Source organism: Saccharomyces cerevisiae, chromosome XII (assembly GCF_000146045.2).
Source record: "Saccharomyces cerevisiae S288C chromosome XII, complete sequence".
Taxonomy (NCBI): Eukaryota; Fungi; Ascomycota; class Saccharomycetes; order Saccharomycetales; family Saccharomycetaceae; genus Saccharomyces; species Saccharomyces cerevisiae.
Window position 1 is genome coordinate 88,328 of NC_001144.5, and position 17,283 is coordinate 105,610.

Below are 17,283 nucleotides of genomic sequence, written 5' to 3' on the forward strand. Positions count from 1 at the left end.
ATTTTCTAGAAGGGTTATTAATTACAATCTTAAACGTTCCATAAGGGGCCGCGATTTTTTTGTTCAATTTTCAACAGGGGGCCCATCTCAAAGAACTGCAAATTATATCACAGTAAAAGGCAAAGGGGCGCAAACTTATGCAACCTGCCAGATTATTATATAAGGCATTGTAATCTTGCCTCAATTCCTTCATAATTCGTTCCTTTGTCACTTGTTCCTTTTTACCCTTGAATCGAATCAGCAATAACAAAGAAAAAAGAAATCAACTACACGTACCATAAAATATACAGAATATATGAACGACCAAACGCAATTTACAGAAAGGGCTCTAACGATTTTGACGTTGGCTCAAAAATTGGCTTCGGATCATCAACATCCACAATTACAACCTATACATATTCTAGCTGCCTTCATTGAAACGCCAGAAGATGGATCAGTCCCTTACCTACAGAATCTAATTGAGAAGGGCCGTTACGACTATGATCTTTTCAAGAAAGTGGTTAATAGAAATCTAGTAAGAATTCCTCAACAGCAACCTGCACCTGCGGAGATAACTCCAAGTTATGCTTTGGGGAAAGTCCTTCAAGACGCTGCTAAGATTCAAAAACAACAGAAGGACTCATTTATAGCGCAAGACCATATATTGTTTGCTCTATTCAATGATTCGTCTATTCAGCAAATATTTAAGGAAGCTCAAGTAGATATTGAGGCCATCAAGCAACAAGCTCTTGAACTTCGTGGTAACACTAGAATTGACTCTCGTGGCGCTGATACGAACACACCTTTGGAATATTTATCAAAGTACGCCATTGATATGACTGAGCAGGCTCGTCAAGGTAAACTTGACCCTGTCATCGGCCGTGAAGAAGAAATAAGAAGCACTATTAGAGTTTTAGCAAGAAGAATTAAGTCCAACCCATGTTTAATTGGTGAGCCAGGTATCGGTAAGACCGCTATTATTGAAGGTGTTGCTCAAAGAATCATTGACGATGACGTTCCCACTATCTTACAAGGCGCTAAATTGTTCAGTCTAGATTTGGCCGCATTAACCGCAGGTGCTAAATACAAAGGTGATTTCGAAGAAAGATTCAAAGGTGTTTTGAAGGAAATCGAAGAATCAAAGACTCTAATTGTGTTATTCATTGATGAAATTCACATGTTAATGGGTAATGGTAAGGACGACGCTGCTAACATCTTGAAGCCAGCTTTGTCCAGAGGCCAATTGAAGGTCATCGGTGCCACCACCAATAACGAATATAGATCTATTGTGGAAAAGGATGGTGCCTTTGAAAGAAGATTCCAGAAAATTGAAGTCGCTGAACCAAGTGTGAGACAAACAGTGGCCATATTGAGAGGTCTGCAACCAAAGTATGAAATACATCATGGTGTAAGGATTCTGGATAGCGCCTTAGTCACTGCTGCTCAATTAGCCAAGCGTTACTTGCCATATAGAAGATTGCCAGATTCTGCTTTGGATTTAGTTGATATTTCTTGTGCTGGTGTCGCCGTCGCAAGAGATTCTAAGCCAGAAGAATTGGATTCCAAGGAACGTCAATTGCAATTGATTCAAGTAGAGATAAAAGCTCTAGAGAGAGATGAAGATGCCGACTCCACCACTAAAGATAGATTAAAGTTAGCTAGGCAGAAGGAAGCTTCATTGCAAGAAGAATTGGAACCTCTAAGACAACGTTACAATGAAGAAAAGCATGGCCATGAAGAATTGACACAAGCTAAAAAGAAATTGGATGAACTGGAAAACAAGGCCCTTGATGCTGAACGTAGATATGATACTGCTACCGCCGCTGATTTAAGGTACTTCGCCATCCCAGATATCAAAAAGCAAATCGAAAAGCTTGAAGATCAGGTTGCTGAGGAAGAGAGACGTGCTGGTGCCAACTCCATGATCCAAAATGTGGTCGATTCAGACACCATTTCTGAAACAGCTGCAAGATTGACTGGTATCCCTGTTAAGAAGTTGTCAGAATCTGAAAATGAAAAATTGATTCATATGGAACGTGACTTATCATCTGAAGTCGTGGGCCAAATGGATGCCATTAAAGCTGTTTCCAATGCCGTTAGATTGTCTAGATCAGGTTTAGCTAATCCAAGGCAACCAGCATCCTTCTTATTTTTAGGTTTGTCCGGTTCCGGTAAAACTGAATTGGCTAAAAAAGTTGCTGGATTTTTGTTTAATGATGAGGACATGATGATCAGGGTCGATTGTTCTGAATTAAGCGAGAAGTATGCGGTCTCTAAGTTGTTGGGTACCACGGCAGGTTATGTCGGGTACGATGAAGGTGGCTTTTTAACTAACCAACTGCAATACAAACCATACTCCGTTTTGTTATTCGATGAAGTAGAAAAGGCACATCCTGATGTTTTGACTGTCATGCTACAAATGTTGGATGACGGTAGAATTACTTCTGGTCAAGGTAAGACGATCGACTGTTCCAATTGTATTGTCATCATGACTTCCAATCTAGGTGCTGAATTTATCAATTCTCAACAAGGATCAAAGATCCAAGAATCTACCAAGAATTTGGTCATGGGTGCTGTTAGGCAACATTTCAGACCAGAATTTTTGAACAGAATTTCTAGTATAGTCATTTTCAACAAGCTATCTAGAAAAGCTATTCATAAGATCGTGGATATTCGTTTGAAGGAAATTGAAGAGAGATTCGAGCAAAATGATAAACATTACAAGTTGAATTTAACTCAAGAGGCCAAGGACTTCTTGGCCAAATATGGTTATTCCGATGATATGGGTGCACGTCCACTGAACAGGTTAATTCAAAACGAAATTTTGAACAAACTGGCACTAAGGATCTTAAAGAATGAAATCAAGGATAAGGAAACTGTCAATGTCGTCTTGAAGAAGGGTAAATCTCGTGATGAAAATGTTCCTGAGGAAGCTGAAGAATGTCTGGAAGTTCTACCAAATCACGAAGCTACTATAGGGGCTGACACGTTAGGTGATGACGATAATGAGGACAGTATGGAAATTGATGATGACCTAGATTAATTTAATATAGTGTGATTTTTAAAAACTTTCGAACAAGAATCAGTAATATAATATATATAATTAATAAAACTAATGGAATTTGTTTAATTGAACTTGACACCCGAGCAAAAGAGCTCACATTTTAACGTTTAGTTCATCTTGCTGTGAATAATCTAAAAGTAAACAATGGACAAAAAAGTCCACTGGACGTCAAATCTTTTTTTATTGTATTTGGGACATATGGCGTTGATAACTAAAGTTTAAAGGAAGTAATAAGTGAAGGTTAAATCTGGACCTCTTTACTTTCATATTAGAAGTATAAAACACACGCGGATTGGTCCATTATTAGAATACGGGTACTACAATAATGGTTTTGATAGTTACTGTACATTTGAATGTAGCGACTCATATGACTCATATATATGACTACCAAATCATGTTAAAATTAGTATATCTTTAACTTAGACTTCAGTACTATCTGAACTGCACGTTTAAATTTTTACCATAGCAGTTCATGTAATATTAATAATCACTTGTGCCAATATAATGTTACAGCGAACATTTTTCCATGCGCTTGGAAAATTGAATGATAGAAAATTCGAACAGCGATGATTTCCAACGATGTAATCCATTAAGATGATTGTTAGAATTTCTATTGTTGCAGAGGTCATATGATATTAAGAACACAGCACAATATATTAAAATTTCTTCTCGAGGATATTGAGAAATGGGTGAATTTTGAGGTAATTGTTGGGATTCCATTGTTAATAAGGGCTATAATATTAGGTATACAGAATATACTAGATGTTCTCCTCGAGGATCTACGAATCCTCATAATGGAATCAATATTTCTATATACTAATATTACGATTATCCCTCATTCCGTTTTATATGTTTCATTATCTTATTACATTATCAATCCTTTCACTACAGCTTCCTCTAACCTCGATGACAGCTTCTCATAACCTATGTCATCATCTAACACCGTATATGATAATATAGTGATAGTTATAACTATTAGTTGATAGACGATAGTGGATTTTTATTCCAACAGATATAAGAATTACAAAAAGAGAACTGTTATTTCTACATAATAATATTACGATTAGTACTCCTTTTATATGTTTCTTTATCCATTTACATTATCAATCCTGATTAAAATTCCCACGAACCCCCAGTACTAGATTGTTCATAATGGATCAAGTTCACAAGTTAATAAGGGCGTGTGGTCTAGTGGTATGATTCTCGCTTTGGGCGACTTCCTGACTAAACAGGAAGACAAAGCATGCGAGAGGCCCTGGGTTCAATTCCCAGCTCGCCCCTTTATTTTCTTTTTTTGGACCCAAAGCACTAGCTTAGGCTGTCCATCTTTGTTCTTGATTCTAAAGATCACAGTAGAATAATGGTTTATTTCTTAGAGTTCTACAAGTTTTAGCGTACTACTGAACAATGAATGTCCTGATTTTTTAAAACTCGCGCATATTTGGAGGCCATATCGTGCCACCAACTTTACTACAGTCAAACACCTGTGCCCAATTCTACCACTTATTAAACAATTACTTAGTAAGATCAGCAAGCGGTTCATCTGTCCCCCATTCATATATGGCTTTCACCCTCTTTACCTGTTTGAAACAGAAAAAAAATTACAACTAATGGTATGCAATTCATAAAGCATAGGCCAAAAGACCCTGATACAGATATATGCTAAAACAATAATTATAAAGGATTATGCCGTAGGAAGGCTGAGAATCCTCAGTTTGTGCACTTTGAAATTCAAAATACAAAAAACTGTTGACAAATTAGTATCATAACTATCTATCGCATATATTCACGTCACATACCGCCTCTGTGGCAATTGACAACACTTATCCCTATCAAAGACAATACAAAGTATTTGTTACCGAGTGAGATTATTTAGTACAATATGTGGGTAATAAAAACTAATCGGAGATATTTTTTTACGTTTTTTGATGCAAACGCAATAAATTCTTGATTTTTGAAATTTTGCAGGACATCAAGATACGTTTCTTTTAAGCAGTTTGGATTGCTTCTTTCGTTCCGAAAGTAAAACGTAATGAAAACCCCTATAGTATTGTGACGCGTTTTCCAACTCTGCCCTTAGCTTGATTTGACGGCTTAGAACAAAGGAACAGTAGCACGAACACTTCAAGTGCAAATGACAGTTTAATTGTGGGTAAAAAAGGTAGCCTCAAAGTTGCATTTTTTATGGACTGTAAAGAACATACGATTGTTATACACTTTTGAACAACCAAGATGTACTACCTCAATTGTAGTGAATTAATGTCGAAATTTGTTAGATGCCCCGAATAAATAGTAACTTTATTTAGGGAAAGCACTCGAATTTTTGTTATTACGGTCACGCCATATTTTAGCATGTACTTAGTAAAAGACCCATTTCGCCATCACTATTTTTACCATTTTTTTCTATACGATTTGGGAGCAAATACCTGAACTGCACACTAATGGACATAATCACTTGGTTGAAAAAGTACTATAGTAGACTATACGTCGTACGCTGCAATCTATTTTAAGCACAGAAAGCATCCTTCGTATGATAATATAACCTTTTTGGTAACAGAGTTACCATTGAAGCGACATTGCAGTGAAACTTGTTTCAAGATGTAGTTGGGAGGAATTATGTGTTGAGTTCGTCCACTTTATGAGCTCGAAGATAACGAGAAAATTGCTAAGATGCCGGTGTTGGCTTCTTGCATATGAAGAGGCACCAATAAAACGATGCATTAATTCTTTATTACGGAAGTTCCGAAGCAGCGAAGAATGAAAAAGAATACAAGCGCTCATAATTGTCCTCGGTGGACATCATATACAGCATAAAAGTGTCTTTTTTAAGTTCTCTCCCCTAAAGATCACAAACTTCACGTAATTAGTAACGTGTAGACTACTAACCTTGAAAAAACGAACCCCTTTTCTGCCTAGCAACCGTTTAAGATATACCAAAAAAGGCAACTGTGATGACTTCTGAACGAGGGTCCACGCCAAGTCACGCCAAGTTTGTTTTCGGATCTTCTGCTAGCAGAAACTCAACACACCTACATGAAAGGTAAAGGGTTTCTTAGAAACATTCACTGTACCGTGCATTGTTCAAACCTGCGCGATTGCTTGGCAACGGCGAGAATTACATTACAAGAAGGTGTGCTTTCATAAACGAGAAGTAATAAACTTGTGTCGTTCAGAAACAATAGTATCTCATATTGGCTACAATGGAGAAACTTACGATGTGTATTCAGTATATTGGTTAGAAAACTGTAGTTTGTTAGTTGAAAAATTAATATAAATAGGGTGTTTTTAATCAGCTGTAATAGAAGTACATCCTCATCCTTCTTCTTCACTAAGCTCACATCATCACTAAAGCAACAACCAAAAAACAACAAATACAATGGTCAAATTAACTTCAATTGCTGCTGGTGTCGCCGCTATTGCCGCTGGTGTCGCCGCTGCACCAGCTACCACCACTTTATCTCCATCTGACGAAAGAGTTAACCTGGTTGAATTAGGTGTCTACGTCTCTGATATCAGAGCTCATTTGGCTGAATACTATATGTTCCAAGCCGCTCATCCAACTGAAACTTACCCAGTTGAAATTGCTGAAGCTGTTTTCAACTACGGTGATTTCACCACTATGTTGACCGGTATCCCCGCTGACCAAGTCACTAGAGTCATCACTGGTGTCCCATGGTACTCTACCAGATTGAGACCAGCCATCTCCAGCGCTCTATCTGCAGACGGTATCTACACTGCTGTACCAAACTAGGATTTGACGCCCTTACGAATAGAACTTTACGAGTATTAGAATGTTATGAATAAATGAAATTGGTTTCGACGGTATAGATGAATAAAGGTATTTTGAAAATTATAAAAAAAAGTTTTAATAATATAGATTTGGTAAAATAAATAGGCGTATATACACATTGTATACTGTTGATATTATCAAGTTTTTATTATTAAAGAGCTCTTTTTATTTTTTATTTATAGGGGAAAATGACCGATATTCCTAGTCTTCAAGTCACTATTATTTTTTTTTTTATTCATAAGTACAATTGAATAATATTATTGATTTTTTTATTATTGTTCTTATTCTTTTTTTATCATTTCTATATAAAATATTATATGATTTAGTTTATCGTAAAAAAATTAAAAAATACAGAGGAAAGCAAAAGTAAAACTTTTCGGATATTTTACAGGGCGATCGCTAAGCTTAATCAACTTCTTCGACAGTTGGACCTTCAGCTTCTGGAGCTGGAGGAGCACCACCTGGGAAACCACCTGGAGCTGCGCCTTCTGGAGCACCACCAGCTTGGTACAATTTAGACATGATTGGGTTGGCAACCTCTTGCAATTCCTTCAATTGGTCATCGAATTCTTCCTTGGTAGCAGTGGTGTTGCTGTCTAACCAAGCAATAGTTTCTTCAGCCTTCTTAGTGACAGCGTCCTTGTCAGCTTGCTCTAGCTTGTCACCAGCTTCAGAAATGGTGTTCTTCAAAGAGTAAGCAATGGATTCCAATTGGTTCTTGGAAGCAATTCTTTGAGATTCCTTTTCATCTTCTTCCTTGAATTTTTCGGCTTCAGCAACCATCTTTTCGATATCTTCCTTGGACAATCTACCCTTGTCGTTGGTAATAGTGATCTTGTTAGACTTACCAGTACCCTTTTCGACGGCGGAAACATTCAAAATACCGTTAGAGTCGACATCGAAAGTGACTTCAATTTGTGGGACACCTCTTGGAGCTGGTGGAATACCACTCAATTCGAACTTACCCAACAAGTTGTTGTCCTTAGTCTTGGCTCTTTCACCTTCAAAGACTTGAATCAAGACACCTGGTTGGTTGTCAGCATAAGTAGAGAAAACTTCGGATTTCTTAGTTGGAATGGTAGAGTTTCTTGGAATCAACTTGGTCATGACACCACCAGCAGTTTCAATACCCAAGGATAATGGAGCGACATCCAACAACAATAGATCTTGAGTCTTGGAAGATTCGTCACCAGTCAAAATAGCAGCTTGAACAGCAGCACCGTAAGCAACAGCTTCATCTGGGTTGATAGATCTGTTTGGTTCCTTACCGTTGAAGTAGTCAGTGACCAATTTTTGGACCTTTGGAATTCTGGTAGAACCACCGACCAAGACAATTTCATCGACTTGAGATTTATCCAATTTAGCATCTCTCAAGACCTTTTCAACTGGGTCCAAAGTAGATCTGAACAAGTCAGCACACAATTCTTCGAATCTGGCTCTGGTGATGGAAGTGTAGAAATCGATACCTTCGAACAAAGAGTCAATTTCAACGGAAGTTTGAGCGGAGGAAGACAAAGTTCTCTTGGCTCTTTCACAAGCAGTTCTTAATCTTCTCAAAGCTCTTTGGTTGGTAGACAAGTCCTTCTTGTTCTTTCTCTTGAATTCTTGGATGAAGTGGTTGACCAATCTGTTGTCAAAATCTTCACCACCCAAATGGGTGTCACCAGCGGTGGCCTTAACTTCAAAGATACCGTCTTCAATGGACAACAAAGAGACATCGAAAGTACCACCACCCAAGTCGAAAATCAAGACGTGTTCTTCCTTACCCTTCTTGTCCAAACCGTAAGCAATGGCAGCGGCGGTAGGTTCGTTAATAATACGCAAGACATTCAAACCAGCAATGGTACCAGCATCCTTGGTAGCTTGTCTTTGAGAATCGTTGAAGTAAGCTGGGACAGTGACGACAGCGTCATTGACCTTGGCACCCAAGTAAGATTCGGCAGTTTCCTTCATCTTACCCAAGACCATGGAGGAGATTTGTTCTGGGGTAAAGTTCTTGGTTTCACCCTTAAATTCAACTTGAATTTGTGGCTTACCGTCAACATCGATCAACTTGAATGGGAAGTGCTTCATATCACCTTGGACTTCTGGGTCATTGAAGTTTCTACCGATCAAACGCTTAGCGTCGAAAACAGTGTTAGCTGGGTTCATAGCAGCTTGGTTCTTAGCAGCGTCACCAATCAATCTTTCAGTATCAGTGAAACCAACGAAAGATGGAGTGGTTCTGTTACCTTGGTCGTTGGCAATAATGTCAACACGATCATTAGAGAAGTGAGCAACACAGGAGTAGGTAGTACCTAAATCAATACCGACAGCTTTAGACATTGTATAAATATTTCTGTATAAAATCTGCTTGATCTGTTGGAATTAATCAATTGAAGAATAGAAGTAACTTAAATAAGAGAGTATTATATTTTCAACATTTTTTGGAGAAAACCCAGCCCAATTGCGGCTTATATATAACAATTCGTCCACACCTTCCCATAGTGCTTAAGAATGAAATTTCGTCAAAACCTCGAAGCTTTTTTTTTCGAAATCTTCGATGGAATGTTCTAGAAAAAAACTTCGAGAAAGTGAATCGGAAGAACTTCTCGGAAAAAAAAGCTTCGGAAATACTACGAATAAGGGCCCAAGAGAGAGTAAGAATGCAGTGCCATGCAGTCAATTCACCACTGTGAGACCGTAAAAGGGTTGGTTGAGTAACTCAATTCAAGGAATAAAGATATAAAATTGATAAAAAATATATAACAAATTGTAACAAAAAGCAAAAGAGAGGAGTGGAATGTTATACAAAGTAATTAGAAGGTATTGAACTTGTAAAAAGTAATAATAAAACTCAATTCTGCTTCTTGGTCACTTGTGGGGCACCGCTTAAGCGGTACTCAGACAAGCGGATCAAGCTCATTTTAATTGCATTATAAGCTCTTTTGACGAATGGTGGGATAGATGGGTGGCTTATGATCCCGTCCATTCTAACTCTCCATTGAGCAAAGGCGGCTTTCATGTACTTGGAGTTTTCGTATCTTAACTTAATAAAGATGGCGTACACAACAAGTATGATCCAAGACCTTTGGAAGCACAGAATGGCTCTGAAAAGGACCAAAATGAAAATAAGCAGCTCAGCAGTACCGACCCAGTGCATGCACAAGTCATTGTACTGAACAACAAACTTGTCGATGAAGCTGAGGATCTTACTTGAATCTTTACTGGAAAGGTGGAAGACTTTTGGTAAGAGAACTTTTTCAACGTAGATTAAAACATGGAATACAGCAAACGCGAAAAATGGGATTAAGCTGAATGAAAATCTTGGAGTGAACAACCAGAAGTTGGCCAAAACCAAATAAAGCACGTCTTCACTCTTTAGGAGTCCAGCAACGCGTGATTTTATGGAAGCCTTAGTGGCAGCGGCATCTTGAGTCTGCAATGGTTCATTGCGGGTGAAAAATTGCTGGTAAATGATGATACCGAAAGATTCGATGACACCGAGATATGCCGATCTGTAATAAAATTCTGACATCTTGAGCAGGTAAAGAATGGAGCTGATCAATACGACGGAATGACCGGTAAACCATGCAAACTGCAAGCTCTTGGCTACTGCCATGAACCTTTGCACGAGCGACTTATCTCTGGCAGGGAGGTTTGGGGGGCCTTGGTTATTAGCGGGTCTTGATGACATTATACTGACTATTCTTGGCTAGTGTTTCTTGCTCCTTATGAATAGAGAAAAATGACTTTTTTTAGATGTAGTAAGTATGTCATTTCAGGGATGGTCTGCTTGCTCTTTAAATATTTTTTCACCCTTTTAAAATGGGGCCCTTTCGCCGTACCAAAGAAGGAGAAATATACATTACGTATGTAGGTTGCTACATTTTACACAAAACTATCAATGCCTTCTAGGCTTCTTCTTGACCAGTTGAGAGAGATCATTGAAGTCACCAAGGGGCTTTTCGAGGGCGGGGAAGCCGATGGAGGTCGTGGGCTGCGAAAGAGGCCTCTTGGAGCCGTGCTGCTGATTTTCTTGCACCTCATCAATATCGTCTTGAATCTGTGCGAGCCTTGCCTGCTGTAACTCGCTGTCCTTGGGTCTTGTAGTCATGTGTTTTTCAAGCAGAGCCTTGGCATGCTTGAATCTTTTTAGTTTGTCCTTAGCCGGCACCTGATCAACCCACCTTAAAGCATCACACACCAAAAATTCTGCTTGTATCACCTTCTCAGTTACTTGTTCTGCGGGTTTCAAGGTCTTGTAATAGCCAAGCGCCTTCAAGTAATGATGAATGGCTCTACTGAACATCTCCGCCTCCCTTTCGATGTCACCCATCAGGATATACACATCACCGATGCGCAATCTGCTGTTCTCGGTTAGAGATTGGCCATCTGCTGTAGGGCGGCCCAACAGCATCAAGGCCTGCGCCAGTAGGTCCAAAGCATTCTCATACAGATCATTTTCAAAGTAAATGTGGAAACCAGACTTGCGAAGTTGCGATACGTCTTCAATTTCATCGTCATGTTCATTCGCTGGACTGAAGTTAGCCAATTCGTGCAAAGCTAAGCGTTCTTCCTCTTTCTCCACGTTTTCTTCCTCTTCTTCGCTACCTTCGCCACTGTCCTCACTATCACCACTGTCGACATCACCAGTCAAGTCTTCCTCTTCTTGGTCGAATTGGAACATCCTAGAATTAGGAATTTCTGTTTGACCGTTCTCGTTCCCCTCTTCTCCATTGCTCACATCAGACTCAGGCTCAGACTCAGACTCAGACCCAGATCCATCGTCACCTGCCAGAAGAGCGTCCCCAAACAGATTACCAGAATTCTGTACTTCCATGTTGTATACAGCTTGTGCGAATATAGTAAACAGTTCAGGATCAGGCAACAAACCATCTTTTGGGAGAGAGTCCAAAGTTTGTTGGCAGCGTTTAGCAGCTTCTAAGAACTTTTTCTGTGCGAGTAAATCTTTTGCAATTTGAACCTGTCTTTCCATATCAATTTGAACTTTATGTCTGCTAGTTCCGTTTGCCAACACGTCTTCTGCCCTTAGTTTCATATTCTGTTACTTCTAGAAGGAGACCTCATCGCCGATGTTACCTCAAAATTGAGTAGAATGAAATAATACAAAATTGGAAAAAACGCGAAACTTCAGTGCAGTAACATATCGTTCCGACATTCTCTGAGAAGTGGTAAGATTCCACTGCCGGGGAGCTACGAGTGCTCTTGCAAGTTTTTAGACACTGCTATATCCTTCGACTACGTAACCCCATTTTTTTATTTTTCTATATAAAAACATGCACTGTATACATATAATCACGTAAGTTCAAGTCGTGCTTAAAACGGGCACAGAAAACTAACTATGAGTTGCCGTACCATACATAAACTAGGAGAAGGTAGCGCAGTTCTTTTTTTTTACCAAAGGTTTGCACAAAAAAGATGGTCTAACGTAAGTAAGTTATCAATAAAACTGTTAAAAGTAGTATAAGAATCTTGAGATAGGCTTATTATTATGACTTTTTATGGCGGAAAAGGAAGAAGAAATACTGCGCCGGGTGATGCGTGACGCGTTTTTGGAAACGATGAGAATAAACTTTGAAGTATTTTGAGAATAATATTCTATTATCGAGTTCTTTCAGCAGAAAGCAACACATAGCTACGTATAGTTCGGTAAGATAAATTTGGTCAGAAGCGTGTGAAAGACGCTGAGAAACCACGTGAGACGAAGATTCAAATCAAGGCGTGAGGAATAACGCAATACGAGCCACCGAAACAGAATAAACAAAAGAAAAGAAAGAGTAAACATGGGTACGTCAAGCGAGGTTTCTCTCGCACATCATAGAGATATCTTCCATTACTACGTCTCACTGAAGACTTTTTTCGAGGTGACTGGCGAAAATCGTGACAGGTCAAATTCGACACGAGCTCAAAAGGCCAGAGCCAAGCTGTTGAAGCTATCTTCTTCGCAATTTTACGAGCTGAGTACAGACGTGTCCGATGAGCTGCAGAGGAGAATCGGTGAAGATGCTAACCAACCAGATTACCTTTTGCCGAAGGCAAATTTCCACATGAAAAGGAACCAGGCTAGACAGAAACTGGCCAATCTATCACAAACTCGATTTAATGATTTGTTGGACGATATCCTTTTTGAGATCAAGAGAAGAGGGTTCGACAAGGATTTGGATGCTCCACGGCCCCCATTACCGCAGCCGATGAAACAAGAGGTCAGCAAAGACAGCGATGATACTGCAAGAACATCCACAAATTCTTCCTCTGTGACTCAAGTAGCTCCAAACGTCTCCGTACAACCTTCTTTGGTCATTCCTAAGATGGCATCTATCGATTGGTCTTCTGAGGAAGAAGAAGAGGAGCAAGTAAAGGAGAAGCCAAATGAACCGGAGGGAAAACAAACAAGCATGGATGAAAAGAAAGAGGCTAAACCTGCTCTAAACCCCATAGTTACAGATTCTGATCTGCCTGACTCCCAAGTGCTCGCTCGTGATATCACATCAATGGCAAGGACTCCAACAACGACGCATAAAAATTACTGGGACGTTAATGATTCTCCAATTATCAAGGTAGATAAAGATATCGATAACGAAAAGGGTCCCGAACAGTTGAAGAGCCCTGAAGTACAACGGGCTGAGAACAATAACCCTAACTCAGAGATGGAAGACAAGGTTAAAGAACTGACTGATTTAAACAGCGACTTACATTTGCAAATTGAAGATTTGAATGCTAAGTTAGCATCTTTAACCAGCGAGAAGGAAAAGGAGAAGAAGGAAGAGAAGGAGGAAAAAGAAAAGGAAAAGAACTTAAAGATTAACTACACCATTGATGAAAGTTTTCAGAAAGAATTGCTGTCATTAAACTCTCAAATCGGTGAATTATCAATTGAGAATGAAAATTTGAAGCAGAAAATTTCAGAATTCGAACTGCATCAAAAAAAGAATGACAACCATAATGATTTGAAAATCACTGACGGTTTTATTAGCAAGTACTCTTCTGCCGATGGGCTCATTCCAGCTCAATACATCTTAAACGCTAACAACTTGATAATTCAATTTACTACTAGGCTTTCCGCAGTACCCATAGGCGACTCCACGGCAATTTCCCATCAAATTGGCGAAGAGTTATTTCAAATATTATCCCAGTTATCGAACCTAATCTCCCAGCTATTACTATCGGCCGACCTATTACAGTACAAAGATCAGGTCATTTTACTGAAGGCATCATTATCGCATGCGATCACATCGATAAGATATTTCTCTGTTTACGGTCCCGTATTAATTCCGAAAATAACTGTGCAAGCTGCTGTTTCAGAGGTTTGTTTTGCCATGTGTAATCTAATTGATTCAGCGAAAATAAAATCCGATTCAAATGGTGAGAGCACCACCTCTAATGAAGGTAACCGACAGGTATTAGAATATTCTTCACCAACTGCTACCACCCCAATGACGCCAACTTTCCCCTCGACTTCTGGAATAAATATGAAGAAGGGGTTTATAAACCCAAGAAAACCAGCATCTTTCTTGAATGATGTGGAGGAAGAAGAATCTCCAGTCAAGCCATTGAAAATTACACAAAAGGCAATTAACAGTCCGATCATAAGACCGTCATCGTCTAATGGAGTTCCAACAACCTCAAGAAAACCTTCAGGAACGGGGCTATTTAGTTTAATGATTGATTCATCAATTGCTAAGAATAGCTCCCATAAAGAGGATAATGATAAATATGTCTCGCCCATAAAGGCAGTAACATCGGCCTCCAATTCTGCAAGTAGCAATATTTCCGAAATTCCTAAACTAACACTACCTCCACAAGCCAAAATCGGTACTGTTATTCCACCGTCAGAGAATCAAGTTCCCAATATTAAAATCGAGAATACAGAAGAGGATAATAAAAGGAGTGACATAACAAATGAAATCTCTGTTAAACCAACTTCTAGCATTGCTGATAAACTGAAACAATTTGAGCAAAGTTCCGAAAAGAAATCATCACCAAAGGAAAATCCTATAGCAAAAGAAGAAATGGATTCAAAACCAAAACTATCCAATAAATTTATCACTTCAATGAATGATGTGTCCACAGATGATTCAAGCTCTGATGGTAACGAAAATGACGATGCAGACGATGATGATGATTTTACCTATATGGCATTGAAACAAACAATGAAGAGAGAAGGTTCAAAAATTGAAAAAAATAATGACAGCAAACTACCTGCAAATATAGTGGAACTTGATTTACATGAGTCACCGGAGTCCGTGAAGATTGAATCTCCTGAATCGATAAAGGAAATCACGTCATCTGAAATGTCTTCAGAAATGCCAAGTAGTTCGCTGCCTAAGAGATTAGTAGAGGATGTTGAGCCTTCAGAAATGCCAGAGAAGGGCGCATCTGTAGAATCAGTCAGGAAGAAAAATTTTCAAGAACCACTTGGTAATGTCGAATCTCCGGATATGACGCAGAAGGTCAAGTCTTTGGGTATGACAGGAAAGGCTGTAGGCCCAGAATCAGATAGTAGGGTCGAATCTCCGGGCATGACAGGACAGATTAAATCTTTGAATATGGCAGGAAAAGTTGTAGGCCCAGAAGCAGATAGTAGGGTCGAATCTCCGGGCATGAAAGAGCAGATTAAGTCTTTGGGTATGACAGGAAAAATTACAGCTCAAGAATCAATCAAGTCCCCGGAAGCGGCTAGGAAGTTGGCGTCATCAGGAGAAGTTGACAAAATTGAATCTCCAAGAATGGTAAGGGAAAGCGAGTCCTTGGAGGCAGTAGGCAATACTATCCCCTCAAACATGACAGTGAAAATGGAATCCCCAAATTTAAAGGGAAATACTGTGTCTGAACCTCAAGAAATAAGGAGAGACATTGCCTCCTCAGAGCCGATAGAGAATGTTGACCCCCCAAAAGTACTAAAAAAGATTGTCTTTCCAAAGGCTGTTAATAGAACTGGATCACCAAAATCAGTCGAAAAGACTCCATCTTCAGCTACACTGAAAAAGAGCGGGCTCCCAGAACCGAATAGCCAAATTGTTTCTCCTGAATTGGCAAAAAATTCACCTCTAGCACCGATAAAGAAAAATGTCGAGTTACGAGAAACTAATAAACCACATACTGAGACTATCACTTCTGTGGAACCAACAAACAAGGATGCCAATACTTCTTGGAGAGACGCCGACTTAAACCGTACGATCAAACGAGAGGAGGAGGACGAAGATTTTGATAGAGTGAACCACAATATCCAGATCACTGGTGCATATACGAAAACTGGAAAAATTGATTATCATAAAATACCTGTTGATCGTAAAGCAAAAAGCGAAGCAGAAGTGCATACTTCCGAGGAAGATATTGATGAATCAAATAATGTTAATGGAAAAAGAGCTGATGCCCAAATACACATCACTGAAAGAAAGCATGCTTTCGTAAATCCAACTGAAAATTCACAGGTAAAAAAGACGAGCCACTCACCATTTTTAAACAGTAAACCGGTTCAATACGAGAACTCAGAGTCGAACGGCGGCATTAACAACCACATAAAGATAAAAAATACTGGAGAAACTACGGCACATGACGAGAAACATTATAGTGATGATGATGATTCTAGCTATCAATTTGTTCCCATGAAACATGAAGAACAAGAACAAGAACAAAACAGAAGTGAGGAAGAGGAAAGTGAAGATGACGATGAAGAGGAAGAAGACAGTGATTTTGATGTGGATACATTTGACATTGAAAATCCGGATAATACACTATCAGAGTTACTATTGTATTTAGAACATCAAACAATGGACGTCATATCCACGATTCAATCGCTTTTGACATCGATCAAGAAACCACAGGTGACGAAGGGTAATTTGAGGGGAGAATCGAATGCAATCAACCAAGTCATAGGTCAAATGGTGGACGCTACTAGCATATCAATGGAGCAAAGCAGAAATGCCAATTTGAAGAAACACGGTGATTGGGTGGTGCAAAGTCTAAGAGACTGTTCGCGTAGAATGACAATTTTGTGCCAATTAACTGGCGATGGAATACTAGCGAAGGAAAAGAGCGATCAAGATTATGCTGACAAAAACTTCAAACAGCGGTTGGCAGGGATTGCGTTTGATGTTGCCAAATGTACAAAGGAGCTGGTAAAAACTGTAGAAGAGGCAAGTTTGAAGGACGAAATAAATTATTTGAATTCGAAGTTGAAGTAAAGTTAGTAGTATCTAGAGGAGAAAGAAAAGGAAGACAAAGACAATCAATAGAATGTATTATGTATGACATATAATAATAATAATTATAATAATAATAATAATAGTAGTAGCAGTAATAATAATATTATTATAGTATATTAAAACAACAAAAAATTAGTAAAAATACTATAAATGTTTGAATATGAAGATATATATGTAGGAAGAATTTTTATTGAATATAGAAATTTAAAGAAATATTATTAAAAACCGGAAAATGAAAAAGA

General features: G+C 38.9%; 6 protein-coding genes and 1 non-coding gene across 7 annotated transcripts, besides 2 other annotated features; 4 read left to right on the plus strand and 3 right to left on the minus strand.

The window, feature by feature from the left end:
- Positions 1–295: 295 nt before the first annotated feature.
- On the plus strand, positions 296–3,022 carry HSP104 (chaperone ATPase HSP104; the record flags this gene model as incomplete). The annotated part of the gene is made up of 1 exon (NM_001181846.1): positions 296–3,022. The coding sequence occupies one exon, from the start codon at positions 296–298 to the stop codon at positions 3,020–3,022; it is 2,727 nt and encodes a 908-aa protein (NP_013074.1).
- Positions 3,023–3,091: 69 nt separating this feature from the next.
- Positions 3,092–3,333: an origin of replication (ARS1206; Autonomously Replicating Sequence).
- A 389-nt stretch (positions 3,334–3,722) lies between these two features.
- Positions 3,723–4,054: a long terminal repeat (Ty1 LTR).
- Positions 4,055–4,220: 166 nt separating this feature from the next.
- On the plus strand, positions 4,221–4,323 carry YNCL0001W. The gene is made up of 2 exons: positions 4,221–4,256; positions 4,288–4,323. It is a non-coding gene; the product is annotated as a tRNA-Pro (tRNA).
- Positions 4,324–6,419: 2,096 nt separating this feature from the next.
- PAU17 (seripauperin PAU17) lies at positions 6,420–6,794 on the plus strand (the record flags this gene model as incomplete). The annotated part of the gene is made up of 1 exon (NM_001181845.1): positions 6,420–6,794. One exon carries the CDS (start codon positions 6,420–6,422, stop codon positions 6,792–6,794), a length of 375 nt encoding a protein of 124 aa, NP_013075.1.
- A 444-nt stretch (positions 6,795–7,238) lies between these two features.
- Positions 7,239–9,158, minus strand: SSA2 (Hsp70 family chaperone SSA2; the record flags this gene model as incomplete). Its single annotated transcript, NM_001181844.1, has 1 exon — positions 7,239–9,158. The coding sequence occupies one exon, from the start codon at positions 9,156–9,158 to the stop codon at positions 7,239–7,241; it is 1,920 nt and encodes a 639-aa protein (NP_013076.1).
- A 511-nt stretch (positions 9,159–9,669) lies between these two features.
- POM33 (nucleoporin POM33) lies at positions 9,670–10,509 on the minus strand (the record flags this gene model as incomplete). Its single annotated transcript, NM_001181843.1, has 1 exon — positions 9,670–10,509. The coding sequence occupies one exon, from the start codon at positions 10,507–10,509 to the stop codon at positions 9,670–9,672; it is 840 nt and encodes a 279-aa protein (NP_013077.1).
- Positions 10,510–10,716: 207 nt separating this feature from the next.
- On the minus strand, positions 10,717–11,874 carry HIF1 (Hif1p; the record flags this gene model as incomplete). The annotated part of the gene is made up of 1 exon (NM_001181842.1): positions 10,717–11,874. The coding sequence occupies one exon, from the start codon at positions 11,872–11,874 to the stop codon at positions 10,717–10,719; it is 1,158 nt and encodes a 385-aa protein (NP_013078.1).
- A 745-nt stretch (positions 11,875–12,619) lies between these two features.
- Positions 12,620–17,020, plus strand: SPA2 (Spa2p; the record flags this gene model as incomplete). Its single annotated transcript, NM_001181841.1, has 1 exon — positions 12,620–17,020. One exon carries the CDS (start codon positions 12,620–12,622, stop codon positions 17,018–17,020), a length of 4,401 nt encoding a protein of 1,466 aa, NP_013079.1.
- Positions 17,021–17,283: the final 263 nt, after the last annotated feature.